The following is a 27,429-nucleotide window of genomic DNA, read 5'->3' as shown; positions in this document are numbered from 1 at the left end:
TATTTCTTTCTCTATACTTTGTCTCTGTGTCTTTTTCTTTTCCAAGTCTCTCGTTCCACCCAACGAGAAACACCCACAGCTGTGAAGGGGCGACCCACCCCCTTCAAATACAGGTAAGATAAAATTTCCCACCATAACACCTTTTGTGTGTATAGTTCAGCGGCATTAAGTACATTTATGTGGCCTGTGAATGGATGTCGCCACCATCCATCCACACAACTCTTCAACTTACAAAACTGAAACTCTGCACCCAATATACAGTAACTTCCCAATTCCCCTCACTCCAGTCCCTGGCCACTACCATTATACTTCCTATCTTCATGAATTTGATTACTCTAGGTATCTCATATAAGTGGGATCATAGAGTATTTGTCCTTTTGTGACTGGCTTACTTCACTAAACATGATGTTTTCAAGGTTCTTCCATGTTGCAGCATGGGTCGGAATTTCCTTCCTTCTTAAGGCTGAATAATATTCCACTGTATGGATAGACCTCATTGTGTTCATCCATTCTTCCAACGGTGGACACCTGGGTTACTTCCACCTTTTGGCTATTGTGAATAACACTGTCATGAACATGGGTGCACAAATACCTCTTTCGGATCGTACTTTCAACACCTTTGGATGTGCACCCAGATGCAGGATTGCCTGCTGGATCATATGGTAACTCCATGTTTACTTTCTTGAGGAACCACCATACTGCTTTCCACAGTAGCAGCACCTTTCACGTACACACCAGCAGCGCATAAGAGTTCCAATGTCTTCACATCCTTCTCAACATTTGCTGTTTTCCGTTGTTTTGATCGCAGCCACCCTAAGGAGTGTAGTGCTTTTCATCGTGGGTTTGATTTGCACCACTCTGATGATGAGTGATGTTAAGCATCTTCCCGTGTGCTTATTGTCCGTGTATCAGCTTTGGACAAATATCTATTCAAGTCCTCTGCCTACTGTTTGATTGGGTTTTTGGTGTTACAGCTGCTGACACGTAGGAGTTCTTTACATATCCTAGATATTAACCCCTTATACAATTTGCAGATGTTTTCTCCCATTCTGTAGGTTGCCTTTGTACTCTGTGGTGTCCTTTGATATATAGAACTTTTTTATTTTGTTGTAGTCCAGTTTGTCTATTTTTAATTTGTAGCCTGTGCATCTGGTGTTATAGCCAAAAAATCAATGCCAATTCCAATGTCCTGAAGCTTTCCTCCAGTTTTCTTTTAGAAGTTTTATAGTTTTCAATTTTATATTAGGTCTTTGATCCACTGTGACTTAATTTTTGTGTTTGGAGTTATGGAAGGGTCTAACTTCATTCTTATGCATGTGGATACCTGGTTGTTACAGCACCATTTGGTAAATAGACTGTCCTTTCCCCATTGGACAGTCTTGGCACCCTTGCCAAAAATCATTTCACCATGTATGAGCAGGTTTTTATCTGGGCTCAGTATTCTATTCTGTAAGTCTCTCTATGCCAGCACCATGTTGACAGAGTCACAGTAGTACCCACAGCCCAGGGGCTTTCAAGAAGATGCCACCCAAGAGGGCAAGGCAGAAATGGGACCGCCAAGTCCAACTGCAGTAAGCAGAGGGAGCCACAGAGGGGAGGCGAGCCTGGGCCAGGGCTACCAGGGCTCTTCCTCAGAGCCATGATCAGAGTCTGGCTACCTGTGCTCTGAGCCTGGGAGGTGGCAGAGGGAGTTTACCTAACATGGGACCAAATTTGTTTCTTTAGCTGAGTAAGCTCCAGGGTGGGTATTATAGGGACAGGTCAACCTGCTGATCTGACCTGCTCTTGAGCCCCATGGGTTTCTGTGGGGTGAGCATCTCTGTTCTGACAGAGCCCAGGTTTCTAAGATACATATTTTCATACAGCCTGGGCCCTACACACCTCCCTACACATTACCATGCACACTCCACACCAGGGGCGGTGCAAGGCACTTCCTAAGAGAAATTTGACACCACAGGATTCCCATCTTGACTGCTGTTTTCAGAAGTCAAACTCCTGGAGAAACGCCCTGCATTGTGTTGAGGGATATTCACTTGTATACATCACAATAAGCAAGAGCTGTCATCCCATGTTATAGTTAAAGAACCCAAGGCTCAGAGAGGCTGGGCAGCACACCGGCATCATACAGCCAGCAAGGGAGTGGAGTGGCTCAGACCCAGGCCTGTGGAACTCCAAGCCCTGAACTTTCCTTCCTGGGACCTGAGCCCATGCCTGAGCAGCACCCTGCAGACTCCCTCCAGGACGGTTGTGGCAGGCAGTGCATGGGAGTAGTTCATGTCCTGCTGTCAGCGGGCCTCTCCCATGTGCAAGGCTTTTCCTCCATCCTAAATGATTACCTGGCAATGACACTGTAGACTTCATGAGCTTAGTTTCTCCTGGATGCAGTATGCTCAGGGATTTTTCAGAGATACTGGCCTCCTTCTGTGCAGCTTCAAACTGCAAAAGCTCTGCACGTAATTACAGCTACAGTTGCATGCACAGCCACTTGGCACCACAGGCGATCCTACAAACACCTCTGCCAATAAAGCTTCCTAAACACTGCCAGGATCACATCACTCTTCTGTTCAAAAACCTTCAGTGGCTCCCCACTGCCTGGACACTAGGTACAAGCCCTCCAAAGCACGCTGTGATTCAACGGGTCCTCTGTTCCCAGTCCTCCACGTGCACAGGCACCAAGACTGCCCACATCTGGGCCCTGGTACAGGCGCCCCTGCTCACCAAATGGTGTCCCTGTTAACTTCCAATGCTCTGCCCAAATCTTACTCCTATTCAATAGTTCGCCTGTCCTTTGGTCTTCTTATTCTGCAAATCCGAGAGGAAGCCCTTCCTTTCCTTATCTTTAGGGCCCATTTCACAGGTGAGTAAAGCCCCAGGGTCAGTGTCAGCCACGCCCAGATCTGCACCCCATCCCTGTTCCAGGCCATGTGTGACCTTAGGCAGCTACAGCTACACAGCCTGTTTCTTCATCTGTCACATGGGCCAATAACAGATCCTTCTCCTAGGGTGGTTGTAAAGTCCTAATGAGGTCAGGCATGCAAAGTGCCTGTCCTGTCCTGACAGGGCTGACACTCGATAAACTATCACAGTCAGACTCCACCCATGTCACCATCAAAATCCCACAGCAGATGCGGCAGAGAACAGATGGGTGGGCCTTGCCTGTCACAGGTGAGAGGACCCCAGAACTAACCAAACCCCTATTGACAATGCATTCTGAATACCAACTGCATTCCAGGAAGTAAAATAGGCACTTTGATGTGATTCTATGTAGATGACACACAGCTTAGAGATGTGAAAACTGAGGCTGAGTGAGGCCACTGATTTGCCAAAGTCACACAGTGGGCAAGATCCAGGCCAGACAGGAACTGACTGTGGGTCAGGAGACAACTGCCATTCCTTATGTTGCAGCCCCTCTGCTGCCTCAAGCCCTCTCTTTGGGAATCTGGCGGTCCATGCTGAGAACCCAGACAATCTGGCCCCAATCCCAGTATCTGGCACCTGCTCAGCAGCGCTGGTTTACCTGGGAGTGGCTGGAACACACCCTGGTTCTCCACCTCGACAGCCAAGTCAAAGTGGGAGCAGTCGCTCAAGGTGACCACCTCGCTGGCCCCGCCGGGCATGAGGCCACTGATCCTCAGGGGCAGCTCCACGGCCTGGCCCACACGTGCCTCCACCTGGCATGGGGCAAACTCCATGCTGTGGGGCTCGATCACATATACCTGGAAGACAGGGGCATGGCCTGGGCTCAGCTGACTCCACGGGAGAGGCAGGGCCTGTTGCTCGGATTTCCTAAGTGCTGCTGTGTGCTGAGCTCTGAGGATACATCTGTGAGAAGCCTGTCGCGGGCAGTGGGGTGATTCAGGGACAGAGAGCAGGAGAGGCCTCTCCGAGGAGTGGCCTAGGAGCTCAGACCTGAGAGCCACAGCAAAGGCAGCCAGGCAAAGCCTGGGCGAAGAACACTCTGGGTGAAGGGATGGTGCGTGCAAAGGCCCTGCAGCATCTACCAGGCCAGCACCTTGGAGGAACATGGAGTCCAGTGTGCTGAAGAGCACTGTGCAGGGGCAGTGGAAAGAGACGGGGCTGGCAGCCATGGTGAGGAATCAGTGTTTACTGTGGCTGAGCTGGGGGACCTCAGAGGTCCCCATCACCCTGGCTTCTGTGTACCGATCAGCAGCCAGGTGAGCAGTGTGGTGAGGAGGCTGTTGGAAAGCCCCAGAGAGAGATGCGACAGCTTGAGCCAGGGCAGGCGTGTTAGGACCAGTGAGATGTGGGATGTGTTCTGAATGTCTGGCTCATCAGATGGACTGGCAGAGCGGCTGGAGCCAGGAGAGAGGTAAGCACAGCCATGATTGTATAAAACTAGAATCCCACCTCCTGGTTAAGGAGGGGCTCTCCTCAACCCCACTCACCTGGCGAAGCACTGGCCTGAAGGGAAAGGGCCAGCTCCCTTACAGTGTGCTGGGTCTGAGTACAAGCCCCGCCGGCTGGCCCCGGAAGCCAGATTCTACCCGGGACGCACGCTGCCTCCTGAGGAACTGTCCTCAGGATCTGGCTGGGCTGCTGGGCGAACAGTGGCACAAGGGGAAACTGGGGTGAGAGGACAGGGGTCCCAGTTTATCCCAACGCTGGATCATGCTCCATCTCAAGGGCCTGTGTGAAGCCCCCTCTCCATGAGAATCAGGCCTCACTTTAGACAGAGGCGGCTCTGGGTCTCAAGCGGAAGACTGGCCAGCTTATCCATCTCTGTCCCCAATACTGTAAGAGTAGGCTGCAGCCGGACTCCATGGGGCATCCCTTCCTGCCCCAAATGAAGGAATAAAGGGGCTGAGGTCAGAGCACCAGGCAAGTATGGCCTGGGGTCAGTGGCCACAGGTGGGGCTGGCAGAGGCTCAGCTGTGACCACCGCCACCTGCCACCATTGTGAAGTGAGATGACCCCATGTCACTCAGGGCCAAAAGCCAGGTGTGGGGACCTGTGCAGGGAACACCTGCCTTTGTACCCAAAGGTGAGTGAAGGGAGAGGAGTCTGGCCTGGTCTCTCAGAGCCTGGTGGTGCCCTTTCACTGTGAGTTTACAACCCAGTGCTTGGTGAACCTTCCAAATGGAGATTACTATCTTTCAGGTCTAGGGAATTTTCTAGAATAGCTCTTAGATTATCTCCCCTCCAGAAACCCAGCCCTGTGGACACTGGCCTTTCTGGGCCCATTGTTGGCTGGTGTGAGACATCCTGTCCATCTTCCTGACATGGCCATGAGCTCCTAAGGGAAGGGCTGGGGCTTGAGCACCTAAGTACAGGACCCAAGGTTGGGGGTGTTTCTGAGTGAAGTCGAGGCTTGCTCAGAGGGGGCGGCTGGAGACCACCATCCGAGCCTCCCAGGGGGTGTCTCGGCCCTGAGCTCTCACCTTCATCTCACCGAAATGGAGTGGGTTCTGCACATCATGTGCCTGGATCACACTGAGCCCGATGTCACTGCCTGTGGTCATCACGCCCTTGACAGTAACTGTGGCAACCAGGTAGCTTGACGAAGACCAGCTGAAGTTCCCACTGCCACCGTGGGCCTGCGGAGGAAAAGCCATCACAGGACTGGCCACCCACCCTCAGCCTGCTGGGGAAGCCAGAGGGTCAGAGACACGTGCGTGTGCATGCACGTACTCACACTCATACACATTTATTCTCATACTCATGGGTTCACCCATGCACACACTCACCATTCACACTCACAATTCACACTTACATGTACAGCTACTTGCCCATTCACTCACACACTCACCCTCACACTCATGCTCACTTACCACTCACACCTACAGTGCACACCACGTACACCTACTCACCTGCTCACACATTCATTTACTCTCATGCTCACATGCTCACCACTCACACCCACAGTGCACACTCATACACCTACTCATTCATACACATGCTCACTTACATTTACCTTCACACTCACACTTTCACCCACTCACCATTCGCACCCACAGTACACTCACATACATTCACCTACTCCCACCAGCTTATCCTCACACGCACACAAACTTTCTCACACATACATATATTCACACATACACACTCGCACCAATACACTCAAACACATACACACTCTCACAGGCTCTAAAACACCTGTGGCCACTTCCTCACTGACACACAAGGTCGATGCCCACAGCAGGGAAAAATGTGGTATCAGCTAGGGTCTGGCTGGAGGCTCCCCCTGCCCTCCTCACTCTCTCTGTCCTGTCTCGTTTCTGTCCTCATATTCTGGGGACCTCGAGACTGATGCACACAAACACACACGCCCATGACAGAGGCCCCAGAACCTGGTGGCACCTCCCAGAGCTCAGGCTGGAGTGGGACGAACCCTTGGTCACCGAGCCAATTGCAGGATGCTGCCCCCCTGACCAGACACAAGCTCCCAGCACACACCCCTGCCCACTCCTCATTGTCTGCTGGGAGGTCAGCGACTGCACCTCTGCTCCCAGACCAGAGGAAACAACCCCAAAACCCAAGGGGCCAGGACGGTGACGCACCTGAGCAGAGAGTCGGTGCCAGTGCACAGACAGGACACCTGTCACCACTCCATGGGACAGCAGGACTGATGTGCCCTGCACTGACCACGAGGACTCGAGCTCTGTCTAATGCGAGTCCTGCCGGCTAACACCAGGTGGAAGCATTAAGGTCAGAGCAGTGATACATCCCACGTGATGAGGTTGGAGATACTTATCCCTTAAATTTTAATGTTTTCTCTAAGGGTGTGTATATATATATATTGCTTTCAAAAATTTTTTTTAGAAAAATAAACGTTAATGAAATTCAAAACTGTATTCCAGGTTTTCTTTATTGTATTTTTTCTCTCTCTTTTTTTTTTTTTTTTTTTTTTTGGCAGGGGTAGAGATGGAGGTCTCCCTATGTTGCTCAGCCTGGTATCAAACTCCTGGGTTTAAGCGATCCTCTCACTTCAGCCTCCGAAAGTGCTGGGACTGCAGGTGTTAGCCACTGCACCCTGCCTTATTCTCAATTTTTTCATTGTTGGTTTTTGTTGTTGTTTTTTTTCCTAATTAGAATGCATTGCTATGAATGCAATGCATTCCTAATAGAATGCATTGCTATGAGGGAAACCTCAGGAAACAGCAGAAATCATAAAGACTGTGATTTAAAATTCTCCACGACCACTAGAGAGTAATACTAAAAGTAACAGAATGGACAAAAAGCCACAATCCCATGAAAACACCAAAGGAATGCACGCAGAGGTGAGGGGTCTTACATACCTTTATTGTGTACTGATAGGCGCCCGTCTTTGGTTGCCACGGAAATGTCAAGATGCTGGGATACAGGGTGATGGGGATGTGAATTTCCACCTCCTGCCGGTTCCACACAGGCACCTGTAGTACGTGGACCCCTCCATCCTACAAGGGGTGAGGGTGCCACACGTAACCATGACAACCATGTCATCATCAGTCTTTCCCAGTCACCGGACCCCCACCCCTCCCTGGGGATCAGACCACAAAGGTGGATTTGGGGGAAGAGTGGAGAGGAAGGTGCCAGACACCCTGCTACCCTCTCGTTCTCCACGGGGATGGCTTTCTGAAAATGCTGCCTGACTGAATCCTCAGGGCACTCCGGCAGGATGGATGTGGTGTCCCCCCCAACTTTACAGATGGGGAAACTGAGGCTTGAGAGCTAAAGCAGCCCACCCAGCCCCCAGAGCTGAGGAGGCTGACTCTGGCAGGAGTCACCGTCAGTGCATGGGCATTTCTTCCTGTTACAGCCTGCTGCCCCTTCCAGGCCAGGAGGCCTTCTGTGTGGGGTAGGAAAATGGGAACACCCAGGCCGATTTTCCAATCAGCAAAGCTCTGCTCCCTAAGGCTGATGGGCTCCTTAAAGACAAAGGAAAAAAGAACCCAGGATGCAAGTAGCCCAAACAGGCAAAGGGATGCAGGTGGCCCAACTCCCTGGGACCCATGGCCCTCCTGGGCTGACATTTCTGCCTACAGAGGGTGGCTTCATAGGACAAGGCATGATGCAGGGGAGACACCAACTTGCCTGGTCCACCACAGAGGTGAGGGCCGCATCAATGGCTGTCTGTCCCCTCTTTAGTGCCTTGACGCGATGGTACGATCCATTCTGGGAGGACGAGAGCACCTCGAAGAACTCAGCAGGAAGCACAGTTTCAATTCGGATGTTCTGGAAGGCGAGGCAGGACAGGAGAGAGGTGCTTCTGGGGTGACTCCAGAGAGTCAGAATTTGGGCACGAAGCTACAGGACTGAAACCAGCAGCCAGGCCAGGCCAAGGGGCCCCCTGGGGCTCAGCAGCCTCCACTAGCAGCAGACGGGTGGGCTGGGCCCTGGAACAGAGGTCTGATCACTATGGCCTTTGTCCCCACCAAGGCCACCCTCCCTGCACGGCCTGATGACCTGCGCTTCTATTCCATCCCCCTGCGTGGCACCTGGGGCAGCTTGGAGCCTACCGAGGTCTCAACAAGGAACTAGTAAATACAAAAAAAGGACATCACGTCCCCTACAGCTAACTGCAAATGGTGACCATCCCAGCCCTTGTTTGATAACATAAGCAAAGCAGTGACTTCTTCAAGGACACCGAGAGGAACCTCGCCTCCTTCTTCTAAAACCTCCAACGCCACCTGAAGGGCCTGGGGGTGCTCACTGACAAGCCTGGAATTTCTCACAGGGGACAGAGAGGCAGCCAAGACTCCTGCACATTTCCCCATCTGTCTGACACCCCTTTCCAGAACCAGAAAGTGTGCTGAGCTCGGCCTCTGTCACGCAGGGTTCCAGGTATTTCTGGGACCCAGTACGGAGAAAGCCAGGACGTGCTCCCTGACTCTCTGCAGGGCAGGAGGAGAATGGATTCTCTGAGGTCCCCAGCTTGGGGAAAAGGGGGCGGGAGAGTGGCGGGCAGAGACCTCCTCCTTATCCTCCTATCCTGGAGCCCTGCCACTGTGGCAACCTCTGCCCTCCAGCCCAACAGGGGCTCTGCGGCGGGGCCGGTGTGCAGGCTCACAGGCTCTGGAGATGCCCCGGGATGCCTCAGCAGTGTTTCCCACAGACCTGGGAGCACCACTAGAAACAGGACCCCTCCTCGGTCAGCCTGCATGTGGCCTCCTGTTGCTTTGGGGGCTGCTCTTCAGCAGCTGCGTCAGACAACGACCCCACCTCATCCCCCAGCCAGGACCTGAACAGGCACTCACGTCAGATACATAGACCTTGTTGCTGAACTTGTCAAAAACTTCTATGGTGATTTCATACAGGCGGCCGGTCTCCAGCACCCACCTGTCACCAGGGTGAACGGTGAACCCTAAAACAGGCAGGGGGAGCCTGAGCACTCAGGCCTCAGGGGCAGCAGGGTGGAGGAGGATGGGACCACCACCCTCAGCACAGGGGCCCTCAGCATCCACACGGGAAGCCCCACTCCACCCCCCTGCAGGCCCCACACCACCCACCCGGAGGCCCCACAACTATGGCCCTGGCCTCCTCCACAGAGAGGGACCTGCTGCTGAGGAGAAGTCTAATGCCACCTTCAGCCCTAAGTCCTGAGCTGACCTCGCCAGGACCAACCCTGGACTCATCCCACTCTGTCTGATCAAGGCTCTTTCAAACTCATTCCCGTCCTCAGTGGGTCTACACTCAGAATCCAGCAGCTCTGTCCTCAACACACAGCAGCCCTATGCTCTGAACCCTCAGCAGGCCTACGCTCTGAACCCTCGGCAAGTCTACACTCTGAATCCACAACAGTTCTCTGCTTTGAACTCTCAGTCCTGAGCTGACCTCGCCAGGACCAACCCTGGACTCATCTCAGCAGGTCTACACTCTGAAGCCTGTCACTGAGCACTCTTGCCATATGAGTCATCCCTGCCCTCCCAGGTTCTCAGTCCCCTCCAACACAGGATACCACAGCACTCTTGCTGTCCCCTGGGATGCCCAATGTACTTTCTCACCTCCACACCACTGCCTAAGCAATTCCCTCTGCCAGGACACCTTCCCGCAAAGGAAGCTCTGTCTGAGAAAATGCCTGCCTTCAATATCATCATCATGTTCCTCCCCTCCCTGCTAAGGTACCCTAAGGTCATGTCACCTTAGGGTCCCTCTATAATTGAGCTGACACTGGGCCCCAACCTCTAAATGTCCATAGCAATGGTCAGGTCTGGGTAAAGCCGTGGTAGGAAAACCTGGAGGGTGCAAGCCCCTCACCACTCTACCCGGTTCTGTTTCTCTCCTTGCTGAGCCTGCCGCCTGCCTGGCTTGGCTCATTCTACCTATTTCTACACCAAACAGGGAAGGGCTGGTGAGTGCCCTGGGCAATGGTGGTCATAGCAAGTGGCAGAGCTAGCCAGAGGGAAGCATTTTCTGTGGAGCTATTGCTTCTTTTCTATTTTTTAAACTCATATAGTCACAACTGAGCAGCATCCATGAGGGCCCAGGAGGCCCACACTCACCCAGGTATCCAGGTTCAACCACGTAGATGGTGCTGTTGGGTAACCTAGAAGCACCTTGCATGCGAATACCTGAATTTTTAATTAAGGGGCAAGACATATGACAGCAAATAAACCAGCTGGCTAGCCAGTTTCAGCTTGGCTCAGAATCCTGATCAAGACATCACATGGAGAGAAGAAGAGGGGATGAAAACTCCCCTGGCTTAGGCCACGTACAGCAAAGGCACTTTTCAGAATCAAAGGCCACACTGCGCCTGCCACACTAGCAAAGGGGAATCTCTGCGAGGGACACTGGAGACCACACGGGACTCATCAACAAGTCTGGGGCATCAACACTCCATTATGCTAGTATGGAAACAGCCCCCGCCAGGCCCCCTCTGAGAAGGCTGCAGGTACTGGAGAAGTTTCCGGAGAGGAGGAACGACACTCAGCTCCTGCCATCACCTCCCACCGCTGGGAGCCTCTGGGGTGAGTCACCCACAGCCGTGAGCAATTCCGCTCAGCAGTGCTATTTCAGTTCTTTCTGATTTTCAGACCGTTGAGGGGAAACGGCTATTTTTAGCCCTGCCGAGCTTTCAGGGAAAAAAACGACTTGACTTCCAAACAGCAGCTCCGCCATGCCTATGCACACACACAAGCCCAAGAAAAGGATATTCCTGTGGCCAAGGACGAGGCTGCTCTGTCCCAGCTGCAGTGCAGTGACCATCGACGTGTCCTGGGCCAAGACAGCCACCGGCTGGGCTGGGTCTCCTTCGGGGCCCGGGATGCTGTTCTGAAGCTGCAACTCGTACTGATCAGAAGGCATGGAGAGTTCTAGCCACCAAGAAACAAAAAATAACAGGGAAAGAGAGAGCAAAGACAGGAAATGTTAGAAGCGAATACACTCCCACTGCCACCCCTAATCTCTGCACCCTGCTCTCAGTACAGCTGACGCATTTTCTTAATTGTTTTTGGTGCTTTAAATTTCAATATTGTTCTGCATGCTGGTGGACAAAACTGACACTCCATGAATTTTCAGAGGCAATCACTTTTTCTGTGACTGCTGTAAGCTGTTAAAAAAAAAAAATTAACCACAATCTATTTGCCAACTGCTTGGAGAATACTAACATTATGCCATTTCTGAACATTGCAAAGTGAACTCTTTGCTTCTACGTAGAGGGGGCTGTTTGGGGGCACTGGGGTTCATGCTGGTTCTGTCCAGCCTCTAGGGGTTTCCCGAGAAGCTTTGGTCACTGGTCTCCCATGGGATCTATAATTGTACACAATGAACCCTGCTGCCATCCTCACCAGCTTCAGTGTTCCCCTGCCCTTCACACCCACTTGGCAGAAAAATAACTTGCCCAATGTGGGCTAGGATGGAGAAGAGTTTCCCTGAGAAGTAACAGTTCTATAAAGTGAGCAACATCTATGTCCATCTTCCTTGCCCTGTGGGCAGAGACCACAAGCACTTTTGACAGCAATGGTGATGGCTGAGCAGGGCAACATCTATGTCCATCTTCCTTGCCCTGTGGGCAGAGACCACAAGCACTTTTGACAGCAATGGTGATGGCTGAGCAGGGATCAAGATGCCTCAGAACAATGAGGTGTCTCGTGATCACATTCCCTCATATCCCTCAATAGCCCTGGGAACACACACTACTGAGAGCCACATTTTGGGGATAGGGGACTGAGGACATCAAGATGAGCAGCCTGTTCACCATCGCGTAGCTAGTGGAAAACAGAGCTGGCATTCTGATCCAGAGAGCCTGACCACTTTCACATTCACTCTCCTAAGTCCGTGCAGCTTCCTAACCAGTCACCCATTCACTGTCCCCACAGGTGGGACATTCTAGCCCTCCAGCAAGAGAAGAGAGAAGAGGACACAGGAAACAGCAGACAACATCTCTGCTTGGCCCTCCTCTCAGGCCAGCTCAGGGCTTCAATACCCCATAGAGGGTGCCAGGTCAGGACTCCCAGAGGAATTTCAGCTAAAGCATGTTTCAGAATCTCCAGGGATTCTGATGGGAATTCTAAAAGAGAGGCAACTTGCCTAGCCCTTGTCCTGGGTTATTTTTCATGTGATCTAATAAGTATCAAATAATTTTCACTAGAACATTGGGTCCTCAAAGTGTGGTCCCTGAACCATCAACATCACCTGGAACTGCAAATGATGGGCCCCATCCCAGACCTGCTGAATCAAACTCCAGGGCTGGGCTCCAGCAAGCTCTGTTTTCACAAGCCCTGTAGGTGATTCTGATGCAGGCTAGAATTGAGATTCCCACAGGGAATGCACAGCCCATGTCCTCATCCCTAATCAAGTGATTCTTGCAGATTATGTGTCTAGTGTTCAGAATATGGAGCAGTGCATCAAAGATAAATGTCAGAATAAAATAACACAGTTGCTCAATGAAGCAACATTACTTTATACTGATTAATGAAGCACTAGCTTCCTCCCTTGTTTACTTTAAAGTTTTCTAAATGAGTAAGGCCCTTTTGGGAAATGAAAATGCTTACACTGAAGGGGACTTACATAGCACAGATGTAACCCTCCTTGCAAATCCTAAGACTGAAAATAAGGAGGATTTTGTGACAGACTCCTTAGATACCTCTTTTTCTTTCTTTTCTCTTCTCTTTTTTTTTTTTTTTTTTAAGAGATAGGTTCTTACTATGCTGCCCTGGCTGGAGTGCAGTGGCTTTCATAGGTGCAATCACAGCTCACTGCAGCCTGGAACTCCTGGGCTCAAGTGATCCTCCTGCCTCAGCCTCCTAAGTAGTTGGGACTACCAATGCAAGCCACCATACCCGGCCTTAGATACCCCCTGTATCCTGGAACTCACTCCTCATAAGAGACACTGAATGTGGAAGTCTTCGCAGATATTAAGGGCACTGCCCAGTTCCTGTCTTTGAATTATTGGGCCAACAATAGAAAGGTGTTCCTGAGGCCCCAGATCATCCCTGCAATCATCTGCAGGGGGTGAACAGCTGCCCTTCTATAGGTCAGGAGGCCCACATTCTTCTAAAAGACATGATCTCTGTCCCCTGCTGACCCTGGCTGATCCCCCCAGATTTGTTTCTGTCAGCGCCCCCACTCCTGGACGTTGCACTCCACATGAGCTCCAGGGATGACCACGGAGCTCCTGAGGAGCTGGGTCTGAGTCAGGGATGATGGAGAGCTCACTCCCTGCCTCTGACCTCAGCCCCTGCTCAAGCAGCCCCAGATACATTAGTTCTGAGCAGCCACAGTTAAGTGCCTGCCAGATTCAAAGTTCCTTCTACAACTGAGTCTCTGACACATGAACCTCAGCCCAACACATGTGCATGCTATTGGTTTTGCAAACCTAGTACATTTTATTTCAGTAATTTCCAGCATTCTATCCACTCAAGTTCTCTTCAGATACTGATTTCATCAGCCAGCACGTCCTTCCCACATTTTTATTACATCTAACAACTTGATCACAGTGGCAGTCACGTCTGCAACCAATCCAAACACCAACAGGACTTAGGACTAAGGACTGGAGACGGAGACCACGGCTCCCACTGGAAGCCCACCCTATAAACAATACAGATGCCCTGCTATAAGCCCCAGGAGCCTGTCTCCTCCACTCACAGGCCTCACTTGCAGACATGATGTGACTGACTGTGCTCCGCCTCCACTAGGCTGTGAGCTCCAGGAGGGCAGGAACCAGGCAGCCCTGCTGACCACTGTGCACCCAGCACTTAGCAAAGGGCTGGCACAGAGCAGATGCCCAGGAAATGTATTTGCAAGAAAGGGAGCAGCCAGATAAAAGAGAGGCAGACATTACGGAAATAAAAATACCAAAGAAGAAAAAATTACTGTAAGGAAGGAAACCCAACAGAAAAGAAAATATAAAGAGTTAATCTGCAGTTATAATTATCACATGTTAATAAGCCTATGTAACTGTCATCCAACGCAGAATGCTCTGAGGCTTCCACAGGATGCTGGGAAAGACAGGGATTTGCTCAAATTCAGGTCTCCTATGAAGACACCATTCCTTGACTTTTCTGTCTAGCAAACCTGCAAAAACCAATATAGTCACGTGAATTATACCTCAGTGAAAAAACAATCCAGCTAGGCTGAGCATGGCAACTCACGCCTATTATCCCAGCACTTTGGGAAGCTGAGGTAGGAGGGATAACTTGAGCTCAGGAGTCTGAGACCAGCCTGGGCAACATAGAGAGACCCCATCACTATTAAAAAAAAAAAAAAAAAAAATTAGCCAGGCATGGTGGTGTGTGCCTGTGGTCCCAGCTACTCAGGGGTCTGAGGTGAGAGGATCACTTGAGCCTGGGAGGTCAAAGCTGCAGTGAGCCATGATCATGATACTACACTCCAACATGGGTGACAAAGCAAGACTCTCTCTCAAAAAAACCCCAAAATCAATTCATTTAAAAGACTCAGGAGTTTCCGTTGGGGTGCCTTGTTCACAGTGAAGTTTTGCTAGCTCGGCCCCTCTCGGTTTTGCCAAAACATCCATCTGGAATCTACTGCAGTAGCATCCAGTGCCATCAATTGCACAGGAGTGTGTATTTTTGGAGGACTTTCACATCTCATGACATGACGAAAGGGAGGTGGGCCCTGCCTCTTTCCTTTCCTGTCCCAGGGCATCTTTCGTGTGCTCCAATTCCTTGATGTCTGTGGCAGGAAAGTCAGTGACCAAGCTCGTAAGTTTTCTAGGTACCTTGGGAGGTGCAGTTCCTCTGGGCTGTGATACCTGAGCTAATTTAGAGTGAGCTCTTTTTTTTTTGAGACAGAGTCTCACTCTGTCGCCCAGGCTGGAGTGCAGTGGTGTGATCTCAGCTACTGCAACCTCCTCTGCCTCCCGGGTTCAAGCAATTCTCCTGCCTCAGCCTCCTGAGTAGCTGGGACTACAGGTGTGTGCCACCACGCCCAGCTAATTTTTTTCTGTATTTTTACTAGAGACAGGGTTCCACCGTGTTAGCCAGGATGGTCTCGATCTCCTGACCTCAAGATCCGCCTGACTCGGCCTCCCAAAGTGCTGGGATTACAGGCGTGAGCCACCATGCCTGGCCGAGTGAGCTCTTTCTAAAGCCAGCCCATTCCCTCTTAACTACACGGGCTCTGCTTGCCCAGCTGGGGCAGTTTCATGCCCCATGAGTCCCATGCAAATGGACCACCTCACCGCTACCCTGGGAGACTGTAAGGCCCTGTTTTTGTTTGTTTGTTTGTTTGTTTTGAGACAGCCTCGCTCTGTCACCCAGGTTGGAGTGCAATGGCGCGATCTTGGCTCACTGCAACCTCCACCTCCTGGGTTCAAGTGATTCTCCTGCCTCAGCCTCTGAGTAGCTGGGATTACAGGCATGTGCCACCACACCTGGCCAATTTTTGTATTTTCAGTAGAGGCGGGGTGTCACCATGTTGGTCAGGCTGGTCTCGAACTCCTGACCTCGTGATCCGCCTGCCTCAGTCTCCCAAAGTGCTGGGATTACAGGCGTGAGCCACCACGCCTGGCCGGCCCTGTTGTTGTAATCAGCTTTTTTCTGGGTTTCCTTTCGGGAGAAGGGGCAGAGGGAAATTCCAATCGATCCTACAGGGGTGAGTAAGGCCAAGGAGCCCAACAGTTTTGTGAGCTTCAGGTCTTCTATGCCTCAGTTTTCCTCATGTATGAAACAGCGTATTAATGAAATCTACCTCACAGAGCTGTTGGGTTATATCCAGGTATACACCTGTAGTCCCAGCTACTCAGAAGAACTGAGGCAAGAGGATGGCTTGAGGCCAGCAGTTTGAGATTAGACTGGGCAACATAGCAAGGCCAAGTCTCTAAAAAATAAAATAAAGTAATTTTAAAAAGAAAAGCACTTACAACTGCCCAACACCGAGGAAATGATCAGTCATGGTTAGGTGCTGTCAGCAGTGGCTGGGCTCTCTAAGTGTCTTCCTCCAGGCCGCAGTGCCATTTCTTGATCAGGGTTCATGGATAATTTTATATTTCTGAGACCTCCTGTTTGTGCCCTCTCGCCTTTCAACATGCTTCCCCTTTGTATTCGCTGTCCCCAGAACTCTACCTTGGAGCCTCCTCCCCTTTCAGAGTCTCAGAAAGCCACATCTTGGACTGTCCCTGTCCTAGAATCTGCTTCCCTGAAGTCAGGTAAACATCGGGCTCTGACCAGGACACCCACGCTTGGCTTCCTGCAAATCCTACTGCAGGCCATCCTCCTGTTGACTTGACATCCTGCTGAAGGGCAGATGCTGCTTGCCCAGAATCAAGAAACATGAGTTTGCTTCTCTTTAACTAGGACCACCTTGCCAGAAATAACTGGGCCCAAAGGCAGGAGCACCTGTCTTCAGTTTCTTTGTCCTCCTGAGAGAAAGTGTTCTGCCACACAGGAATGACTAACCAGATGACTGCTCTCAGTTGAGCAGGACTTTAAACAATGCAGCACCTCCCATCAACTGGAGACACCACTCAAGTTGCTCTTATGCTGAAGTGTATATCTACCTGCCTCTTAAATGACACCCTGTATCACAGGTGGAACCGACCTACCAACCTGGCAAAGTCACCTGCCTGAGGCCCTCGGATGGACTGGACCTGAGAGCTCTTATGCCCACGACCCTTCAGATCCTATGCTCTGGATGTTAAACATACACAGCTTTGAACAAAATGATAATGACCCTTAGGAGGACTGGCACTCCATTAAGAACCCTCACTATCTGAACACAAGTACACAGTACAACTACACTCCTATTGATTCATTTTGTCCTCACAGGCCAGGCAGAAAGGCCTCAAAGGCTCCAATGAGAAACAGCCCTGGAGAAGGGCAGTGGCTTGCCCAAGTTTGTTGAGTTGTCAGTTGCAGACCGGGGCAAAGCCCAGTTAAACACAAAGCCCACAGCTCTGGACTTGCTGCCACTGAAGGGGCATATACCCCAAAGAATTTGGAAGCAGGGACTCAGATATCTGCTCACTGTGTTCACAGCAGCATTACTCACAATGGCCAAAAAGTGGAAGCAACCCAAGTGTCTGTTGACGGATGAATGGGCAGACAGAATGTGGTCTATCCATCCACACAATGGAGCACTATTCAGCCTTAAAAGGGAAGGGAATTCCAACCCTTGCTACAACATGGATGAAACTTGAAGACTTCAAGCTAAGAAAAAAGTGATAGAAGCCAGTCACAAAAAAACACATACTACATGATTCCATGTACATGAGGTACCCAGAGTTAGTCACATTCACGGAGACAGGAAATAGAATGGTGGGTGCCAAGGGCTGGGAGAGGGTGAAGGGGAGTTGGTGTTTAACAATGCAGAGCTTCAGTTTGGGAAGATGAACGAGTTCTGTGGATGGATGGTGGTGATGGCTGCAAAAGAGTGTGAATGTACTTGATGCTACCTGACAGAGCACTTAAAAATGGTTAAGATGGTAAATTTTGTTACATGTATGTAACCACAATAAAAAAAGGAGGAAGGAAGCATCTGTCGTGATGGCAGAGCCAATGACACACCTGTAATTTTCCCTTGCCTGATCTTCTGCACCTTGTAGTGAATGGAGGTTCCCACCATCAGGTAGATGTCATAGGCCGGGTTCAGAAGGATGTTCTCCAAAATCAGCAGCCTGACTTCTGCAGGGCGTACATTCTTGGCATAAAGAAAAGGCAGACAAAGTGAGGTGCGGACAGGGAATGGGGAAGTGGCAGTGTGAGCAAGAGAAATAGATGTTTTAAACATGGGAATAGGGAAGTTAAGAGGAAAGAAACAAGATATCATTCCCAAATCCTCACTTTCAGATCCCAGAGGTCCCAGGGGAGCTCCATAAGTACAGCAGACACCCAGAGAAAGGGCATTACCCAGACTGAGCCTTCACACTGACTGCCCATTGTGCATGGTTTATCTCTATGTGAAACAATGATTAAACTGGAGTAAAAGAGGAAAGCCAGGGTGAACTCTAGGGATACTATGGCCACCGGGAGCTCAAGTTCTCTCCGCACAAAAGCCCAAGGTACAGGGAACTTGAGAAGCCCCAGGCCAACGTAAAAAGCAGGAGAGGCATGTGCTGTGATGAGCCCTTGGCTGCTATTCCTTGGCCCCTTCCCCTGCCCACCTCTCACCCCCGACCTGTGACCTCCTGCCTCCTCAGGAAAACCTGTGGGCAACTTCGCAATGGGAGAAAGATCACTAGGTGCCCTGTCTAGTGCACCTTTAGGTACTGGATTCTCCAGAGGCCTGCGCCTTTCATTGTCTTTGGCCTGTTTTGATGGCACTGTACATTGTAGAAAAGCAACAACAAAGCAAACAATTCTTGTCCACAGAAACGCAAAAAACATTTCCTCTGGTGGAGGCGCAGCTGACTGCCCTCCTGTGGGTGTGGGCATTCTGCATTTTTCTGAGTTCAGTTCAGCATGCCTGGTGTCCTGTGGCAACTCTTTGGATTCTCCTTTAAGCCTGCTGTCACAACTGACAGGTTTCCTCACTTAACAACTAGTTAATATCTTCAGTGCGTTCAAAACAGACAAGTGTATTGGGCACCACCATGGGCAGGGCTCTGTGGCAGATGCTTTCCAGCACGCAGGCAGGGAGGGCCACTGAATGTCTGTGGGCAGGACAGCAAGTCTGCCTTTCCAGCTTAGCAGTGTGGCTGTACCCCATCCCAGCCTGGGCCCTACATAAGAGCAAACTGTCTCCAAGTACTACCTGCAGAGTCCTACGGGATTAGCCCCTATAACAGGGCATGTTCCCATGTTTCTAAAACCTTCCAGGACTCCCAGATGCAGCAAACCCACTACAGAGAGTGAATCAGAAGAGGATTTCTCCGTCTGCCACTTTACAAAATTAAATGGCAGGCCAAGTACCACAGTGTTCCTGCCTGTGCTCCAGACACTAGGCAAACAAAAATATCTCAGGGTTGCAGCTCAAAACGAGGCACTGGTTGGGTGGACATTAGTCCACAGGGACAGGGAAGGAACCAGGACATTGGACAGACCCACTCCTCACTCTCCTTTCCTCTGGCATACCCCTACTACGCCGAGAATGGGATGCTGGTGAGGCCAGGAAGACATGGGATCGGCTGGGGCAGGGGCTTGAGGAGATCTACACATGGGATCCCTGGGCCACCAGTCTCAGGACTCCAATGGGGGCCCAAGGAGAGACAGCATAGAAGACACCCAGGAGCCCCAGGTTTTGTCAAAGCCCCAAGTGCTTGGGAGCGTCCCTATACCAGCATGGTGGGGGTGCCAGTTGGAAACAGGCAAGTTACTGGGAACCTCCTGCTCTTGGACCTCCCTAGAAACTAAGAATGAGCAAATGCTATGCACCCCTAGAGATGCTTTCTGGGGCCTCAACCACCTTTCTTTGTAAGCCGAGGCTCAAACAAACCAAACCAAACACATAAAAATATGAACCCACATCCTGAAATCATGGGACAGCATCTCACTTCCACTATTCAACGTGTCTATAGGTGTGACGGTACCCATAGGCAGGTACCGTCAAGCCTGATTCCACCCCAGGAAGCCCACTGCCCCCCCGCCAGCACCCCAGGCCCACCTTGTAGACAGCCTCCTGGATGCGAGCCTTGAGCTTGGAGCTCCCAGTCTTCATCCCAGACACCAGGATGGTGTCCCCTTGCTTGGCAGCCTTCTCCATCTCTGAGATGTAAGAAGGAGGGATGTACGTAGACTCCAAGAAAGTGAGGATTCTGGAAAAGGAGCACGTTGTCAAAGTTCGTTGATCAAACCCCAACACAAGATTTGTCAGAATCTACCACAGCATTCCCTATCAGTACCTCCCACTGGGGCTGACGCTGAAATACGGGGTGTCCCCCTAGTCAGGGCTGGGGCTGCCTAGAGACACGGCTCTGCAGCTTTCTACATCAGAACTGCCAAAGTCCTTGTGAAAAATGCAGATTCTTGGCCCCTGGCCCAGGCTTTGTCTCCAAGATGCCTGGGAATCTGCATTTTATCCACATGCACACGTGACGTAAATACTGACATGCGAGACCAGCTGCTGAGTCCACATGGGAACAGTGAGGCCCGGGAGATGAGGCAGCAGGCCCAAGAGCACAGCCCAGTCACAGCAGGGCCAGCAGCACCCTCACCTCCTCGAGGCTGCCTGCTCCTGTCCAACCTCCCCGGCCTAGCGCCCAGCTCTGGGGAACGATTCTCCATGACTGGTCCCCTAGCTCTGGGGACCGGACGGCACCACGTCTCACTCTCCCTGGATCCCAGCTTGGGGAGATGTCGGGGACGTGGTGTAGCCTGGAGTGTGGGCTGCTGGGCAGGCTGACTTCAGGGACCCTTCCCACGCAGGCTCCCACTTCAGCCTGCATTTACAAACGAGCCCACCGTTCCCCTACACAAGAGCAATCTGCCGATGCTGGGCCGCACTGTGATTTATTTCCTCGCCTGGTTACTCTAGGTGTCACATGTCAAGTTACAAATCCAGGACAATCCAGCTCCAACCCGCCTTGGCATCTGGGATTTCTGTTAGCATTTGGCTCAGGTGCAGAGCTAGCTGCCTGGAAGCTCAAGTGGCGGGGAATGGGGCATTGTCAGAAGGGGACAGGGAATCAGCATCCCCTCAACATCCAGCGTGTGCCAGGCCCAGAGAGGGGCCCTGAGCGGATCAACCTACTGAGCTGTACAGCGGCCCTCAGAGGCAAGCACCGGATCCCCTCCAGCTCTGTTTCCCAGGGCAGGAGGCTGAGGCTCAGGTGGGTAATGTTCCCTGGCTAAGGCCACAGGCAGGAAGTGACAAAGCCAGGACTGGAATCCAGGTCTCTGACTCTCTGGCCCATGGTCATGGTTTTACAAAACACCAGAAACCGCAGAGCTGGTCCAGCAGGCTCTGTCTCCACAAGGGCAACTCGGCTCACAAAGGCATCAGGACATGAGGACATCGGCCTGGAGTTGCTGTGAGCTGAGCCCTGGAGAAGGTTGTGACAGAGGAACCACCATGTCCCCAACACCCCTACAGCCCAGAGCAGGACTTTAATGGCATAATGAAAGGCCAAACAGTAACCGACAAAGGACTTAAAATTATATAGGGGTGAGAAAGCGCAGAGGCAAGTGGAAGAACGGAGTCTCGCTTCTGTGATATTCCTGCCAAAGACACAACGTTAGGACCCTGGCCGTGAGGGAACAGCAGACAAACCCAAAACAAGGGCCACTCTACAGATAACTAGACTGTCCTCTTCACAAGTGTTGCGGTATCCAAAGTCAAAGCCCGGGAGACAGTCCCAGGCTGACATAGAGTAAGAGAAACAGGACACATGCAGCAGGTGACTTGGGGCTGGGATCCTTCTTTTTGCTGAAAAGGATAAAGCTGGGACAAATGACCAAACTTGAGTAAGGTCTGAAGACGGCCGGCATCAGTGTTCGTTTCCTAGTGCCATGACTGCATGGTGGCCGTGCAGGACAATGTCCCTGATGGTCATAAAGCACATGAAAATCATCAGAGTGACAGGACATGAGGCTGGCAGCCGGCTCTCAGGTGAATGAGGGAAACCACTTTTTGGACTACACTGGCAGATTTTCTACAGACCTAAAATTGCTGCAAAAGGAGACTCACAAGATTCAAAAACAACTTTAAAAAAGGGACCATGCTTTTTAAAAATCACACAGCAAATCATGAGGAAGGCGGCACAGTCGGGAATACAAGCTCAGACCTGGGACCTGCACCAGCGCCGGCAGAGGACCCGCGTGGCTCTGCTCCTGCCCTGTCCAACATGTGGCAGCGCAGTGAGCCATTGACAGGAGGCTTGTGCATCTTAGGAACTGAACTGCTCATTTTCTAACTGCAAGTAAATAGCCCTGGGGCCCGTGGCTCCCACGAGACAGTGCAGATCCACGGATCTGAGTTCAGACTCCAGCTCTGCCTTCCCCGAGCTCAGACAAGCGGCTCGGCCTCTCCAAGTCTCAGCCTCTACAACTACTCGATGGAGAGCACAGTGGTGTGCAAGCTCGCGTGGCTGCCAGGAGGATGACACAGGTCAAGACGCTTAAGGTGTCCACCTCACAATGGGTCTTACTATACCACCGTATGGGCGACTCAGCCTGTTCCACCTGAGACCAGCCGGCACAGCTGGCCTGTGCCCCAGTCAAAACCTGGCTGCCCTTTAACTGGCCCCCCAGAAGTGCAGCCTGGGGCCACCCACACTTTCCCTGTGCCCCGAGACAGCTGTGCATGTCTCATTTCTCCAGCTGGACATCCCAAGCCTCTGACAGCTTCTCACAGGACACTCTCTATGGGCTGCAGAAGCAGCAGGCTCCCGCACAATGGTGTGAGTGGATCCCATTCCTATATTGGACACTCGGAATGTTGCGGGCATCCTAGGAGTCTCCCAGTCTCCTCAATGACCCAGATGAAAGCGCCCCGCTGGTGAGGAGCTCACAGATGTCCCCCTTTCCCCTTCCCTTCAAAGAGGCCAGGCCCGGCAGAGGTGCCCCTTACCGCAGCGCATTGTGGGAATCTGAGAACCTGTCCGCCTCGGAGTCCTTCACAATCGTCCACTCGAAGACCAGTCCAGCCAGAGTGCTGAAGGTGTTCCCTGTAAAAGCAGATGGGAGAGGCAGACAGATATGGAGTTAATTTCCCAGGGCGGAGGGAGGCATGATGGGAGCTTCTGCCCCATCCAGGAACCACACTCCACATCACCACCCACCAGGCAGGTGTCATAACCTGTATGTCAGGAGAGGAAACTGAGGCTGAAAGGAATGAAGACACTTACTCATGGTCATGTGACCACCAGGGGGTGAGGCCAGGATTTGAACCTAGGGCTGTCTGATGAAAGCTTGTGCTCTTCCTGCTGTGACTCCCTGCCCTTGACTGCAGGACCAGCTCAGTGCAGTGCCTAACACTGCCACCCCACACATCTGTGAGCGGTTTACAATTTAGGAGGCTGCTCAGAAACCTGGGCCATTCATTCCTGCTCACCACTTCCTGGGAGTAAACTCCTCTCCCTCCCCGTGCAGGGGAGGGGACCCAGGGTGGAGGGGCATTACCCAAACTGTCTAGTGTCACATGACTTTTCTCTTCACCTTGACTGTGAGACTCCTGAGGTCCTGGGGTAGGTAGGGGGCAAGGAGAGCCAGGCCCAGCCAGCCTTGGCTCTTACGTCCTGGCTTGCTGCCTGGGAGCCTTCTGATCTGTCCTTTCCAATCAAGAAACAGATGCCACATCCAAGTCTAGTTCTCACCTTCTCTTGAAAGGATGAAGACCCACCCACCTGGGCCTCATTCCCTCTGAGGGCCAGAAGCTGCTCACCCTCTCTAGAAGGGGCCATGCCACACTCCCCACCAGCCCCTGATGCTCTATGCCTGTTCCACATCCCTTATCCACACTCCTTTCCTGACCAGCTACCAATACAAGGGATCTGGGGGCCAAGAAAAGCTGTTTTCTACAGTGCAAAGGGCAAGGTATTTAGAGTCGAACTGGCCTGGGGTCCTGCTTCTCTTCATCCCGATCCCTGGCCCCGCAAGGTCTCAAAGACCGCATGAAATAGTGCTTAGCAGAAGCTCCAGAAAACTTTGCTGCCTTCGCCTTACTTCTCAGGGCTTCTTTTATGAAGAGAGGCATCTTGTTACAGTTCCCTGGGTGTCTTTCCATCAATGTGAGCAACTGATCAGAGGAAGACAATCCCCATCTATGATGTACATACATGCAGGAAGATTTTTTCTTAGAGGTCCAAGCAGGATTTTGAGCAAATGAAAAGTCTATGGTTTCCCGAAAATTAATCTGTCTTCCTAACATCCAGGGCATTAGGTGAGGATGGTGGATATGAAAATCCACATCAGCGAAGCACATCGGCTGCAAGACATGAGTCCTCTAGTCCGACCCCTGGATGCTGCGTCCCCATCAGATGGGGGCTTGAGACCCTTCCCACATACCCCAGGGATGAGGAGCTCATCGCCCAGCACAGCCCATTCCTCTGTTCAACAGCTCTGACTGTGAGAACCTTCTTCTGCACACTAAGCTGAAACGGGGTGCATATGGAGTACTGCTGGCCCCAATTCTGCTGTCCGGGAGCAGAGCCCAGCAGGTTGGCTTAGCAGTGTGCTCAGTGAGGGGAGCCTGGGTTCCAATTCCACCTTCTCGGGGAAGAGCCCAGCAGGCCGGCTTTGCAGTATGCTCGTTGAGGGGAGCCTGGGCCCAAATTCCCGCCTTCCGGAGTCAGAGCCCAGCAGGCCAGCTTTACAGTGTGCTCAGTGAGGGGAGCATGGAGTCCCTACAATAGTGTGACCCAGTAACCAGAAATGCAAGACTGCAGACCACTAGGCAGGCCACTCCCTTAACACAAATACATGCCAACACCACAAGAGTCCTGAACAGCTACCCTGGGACTTCCACCCAGCTCAGCTCCAAGCACGGCTTTTCTCTTCTGTAAAATGGGGATGAAAATACCAACGCATGGGGTTGGAGGGAAGATCAAATTGAGAAAGCATCCCCGTGACATGTCCAGTGTTCACAACGGCCCGCTTATGGACAAGGGGATGGAGGTGGGGGAGGCCCTGCTAAGGGGCTCTTAGCAAGGAAAACGGTGGGAGAGAATCATGCCTGCAGACACTTCAGGGGCTGCATGTGGAGTTCTGTTTTTCATCATCTTTGCTCCCCACAGTCTCTCCTGCAAGTCCACCACATTCAAATGTGGAAGAAGAGTTGAATGTGTGGTAATTTCAAGGGCAGAAAGTGTTCTTAGGCTTCTGTAAGTTACCTGCTCGGGCAGGTGCACACACAGGACCAAGTGCAGGATTTGCAGGGCTCCATGCAGATGAGAACACAGGGACCCTCGTTCATGCAAGGGCCTGCCAGCTGCTGGCCACTGGCTTTCTCTCCCGCCAGCTGCTGGCAACATGGCCAGACCCAGCTGCATGGGCTCTGGGGATTTAGGCAGGCATCTGCCTTTCCAGGGCCTGCTGCAGGTGGGCACCCCTAAGGGTGGCAAGGGGGGAAGGGAAAGCTCTCAATAAATCCGTGCCCAAAGTTTTCCTTTATCCACTCTAAAAAAGAAGCTATCAGTACCTACTATGTGCAACAGAGCCCTTGACCTTGAAGCCTCACAGCCAAGTTTAGATATTCACCAGGAAAGCCAGGGGTCCAGTCTCCAGAGGATCCACCTCCCCTGTCCTGCAGGAGGGCTGAAGGAAAATGTTAGGCAATTCAACCTAGCAAACATTTACCCAATGCTGGCTGGGCCCAAAGTCCAGTGTCAGGCACAGAAGAGTCCAGAAGAATGAACTGATTTCAGTTATGTCTTCCTAGTACTGACCTTGACAAGCCACAGTAGAAAATGCCTTGTATCCCAGGGCAGGGGGCACTGCAGAGCTGAGGGACATCGAAGGGAAGAACAAGTCCCACCTTGGGCAGCCAAGGAGGGCTCCCTGGAGGAGGGGACACCTGAGAGGCAATGCCAGAGGAAGTGTAGCTTCTGAAAGCAGAGTTCAGGAAAGGAAGGTGCTCCAAGCAGAAGAGACGGGATAAGGAAATGTGAGGAGGGGGCATCTTTGGAGACCCTGAGCTAGTCCAGTTCTGCTGACGCAAGAGGCACGGGTGGGCCAGGAAATAGCTGTGAAAACCTCTGCTCAAAGTTTTGCTTTTTCCACTCAAAAAGAAGCTATTAGTACCTACTACGTGCAACAGACAAAGCCCTGTCTGGAGGCGGGCACTCTGCAGGTGGCTTCTGGCCAAAAAGGCAGATCCCAGCCATGTTGGGAGGGCCCTCAATGCCCAGGAAAACGCAGCAGTAGGAGACAGGCAGTGCGTCCAGCGGAAAACAGCTCAGGCAACAGAATCAGACAGCCTGGATCCCAGCCCCTGCTCAGCCGCCCATGAGCTGTGTGACCGTGGGCAAGTTACTGAAGCTCTCCGAGCCTCAGCTTCCTCAACTATATAGTGGGCATCAGACCATTTATAAGCACAATAAGACATTGTACTTACTAAGGGGACAACATACTGCCTGGCACCCATGGGCAGCCAGGGTGCCACTGTTCGTTGAGCAATTCTTTCTTGACATTCATCAATATAGACAAGGAACATCATTTCTGGGACTGCCAGACCCTCAAAGGTTCTATGGGTCAAGTTCATCTTCACAGAGGAGACTGATCAGAAAGGAGGTCACGGGCTCAGAAAAAAAGGCAAAAGAAATGTTGAAGGTACTCCTCAAAGTATTTTGGGGTGAGGAGGACCCTCACAGTGGGCGAGGAGGGAAGTTATCCATTTCCTTGCTGCAAAGGTGGGGCCTTGACATGGGCTATTGGTGAATGACCCAGTCTGTGGAGATCAGATGACGTCCTACTCTGGAACTGGCTGCAGGGGCCATCAACCCTTCAGGAGAGGGGGGGAGTGTGAGAGGAAACCATCCAGGGCCGCTGGGCACCATCCTGGCATAACAGTGGCCTGGGGAGGCCGAGGAAGCCACCTCCCCAATCCCGACATCCCCACCACCTGCCTGGGGAGAATGGATACACATTCAAGAAAAAGTGACTCAAAGGGGGTTTAACTAGAACCACAAGGATGAGCAATAGCAAGTGCTGGCCAGGACGTGGAGATCATGGCACCTTCACACACTGCCCCCAGGAATCTGAAACAGGCTGGAGTGCAGTGGTGCCATCTCGGCTCACTGCAGCCTCCACCTCCTGGGCTCAAGCGATGCTCTTGCCTCAGCCTCCTGAGTAACTGGGACTACAGGTGTGTGCCACCACGCCTGGTTTATTTTTCTATTTTTAGTAGAGACAGGGTTTCACCATGTTGGCCAGGCTGGTCTTGAATTCCTGACCTCACGTGATCTGCCCGCCTCGGCCTCCCAAAGTGCTGGAATTACAGGCATGAGCCACTGCGCCCAGCCTGAATTTCCTTCTTTTTGTGGCTAAATAACATTCCATTTCAGGGGTCGACCACGTTTTGTTTTTCCACTCATCCGTTGATGGACTCTTGGGTTGTTTTCACACTTGGCGGTTATGAATAATGCTGTTATGAGCATTCACATGTGGACATGTGTTTTCTGGTCTCTTGGGTAGGAGTGGAATTGCCGGGGCACAGGATAAC

The 27,429-nt window shown here is 51.8% G+C and overlaps 1 protein-coding gene across 1 annotated transcript in view; it reads right to left on the bottom strand.

Moving 5' to 3' along the window:
* The window catches only part of NUP210 (nucleoporin 210), a 106,249-nt gene that overhangs the window by 52,976 nt on the left and 25,844 nt on the right, over nucleotides 1-27,429 (bottom strand). The window contains exons 4-13 of the mRNA XM_054480320.2: nucleotides 22,840-22,936; nucleotides 19,936-20,086; nucleotides 17,901-18,033; nucleotides 11,091-11,249; nucleotides 10,440-10,508; nucleotides 9,195-9,301; nucleotides 8,032-8,172; nucleotides 7,257-7,394; nucleotides 5,400-5,555; nucleotides 3,518-3,716 (exon numbers count right to left, since the gene is read on the bottom strand). Of these exons, the coding sequence (XP_054336295.1) occupies nucleotides 3,518-3,716; nucleotides 5,400-5,555; nucleotides 7,257-7,394; nucleotides 8,032-8,172; nucleotides 9,195-9,301; nucleotides 10,440-10,508; nucleotides 11,091-11,249; nucleotides 17,901-18,033; nucleotides 19,936-20,086; nucleotides 22,840-22,936 (1,350 nt within the window). The remainder of the gene's footprint in view (nucleotides 1-3,517; nucleotides 3,717-5,399; nucleotides 5,556-7,256; nucleotides 7,395-8,031; nucleotides 8,173-9,194; nucleotides 9,302-10,439; nucleotides 10,509-11,090; nucleotides 11,250-17,900; nucleotides 18,034-19,935; nucleotides 20,087-22,839; nucleotides 22,937-27,429) is intronic.

Source organism: Pongo pygmaeus, chromosome 2, assembly GCF_028885625.2.
Source record: "Pongo pygmaeus isolate AG05252 chromosome 2, NHGRI_mPonPyg2-v2.0_pri, whole genome shotgun sequence".
In the NCBI taxonomy this organism is placed as follows: domain Eukaryota; kingdom Metazoa; phylum Chordata; class Mammalia; order Primates; family Hominidae; genus Pongo; species Pongo pygmaeus.
Note: the sequence above shows the minus strand (reverse complement) of the source record. Positions and strands in the feature narration are given on the sequence as shown.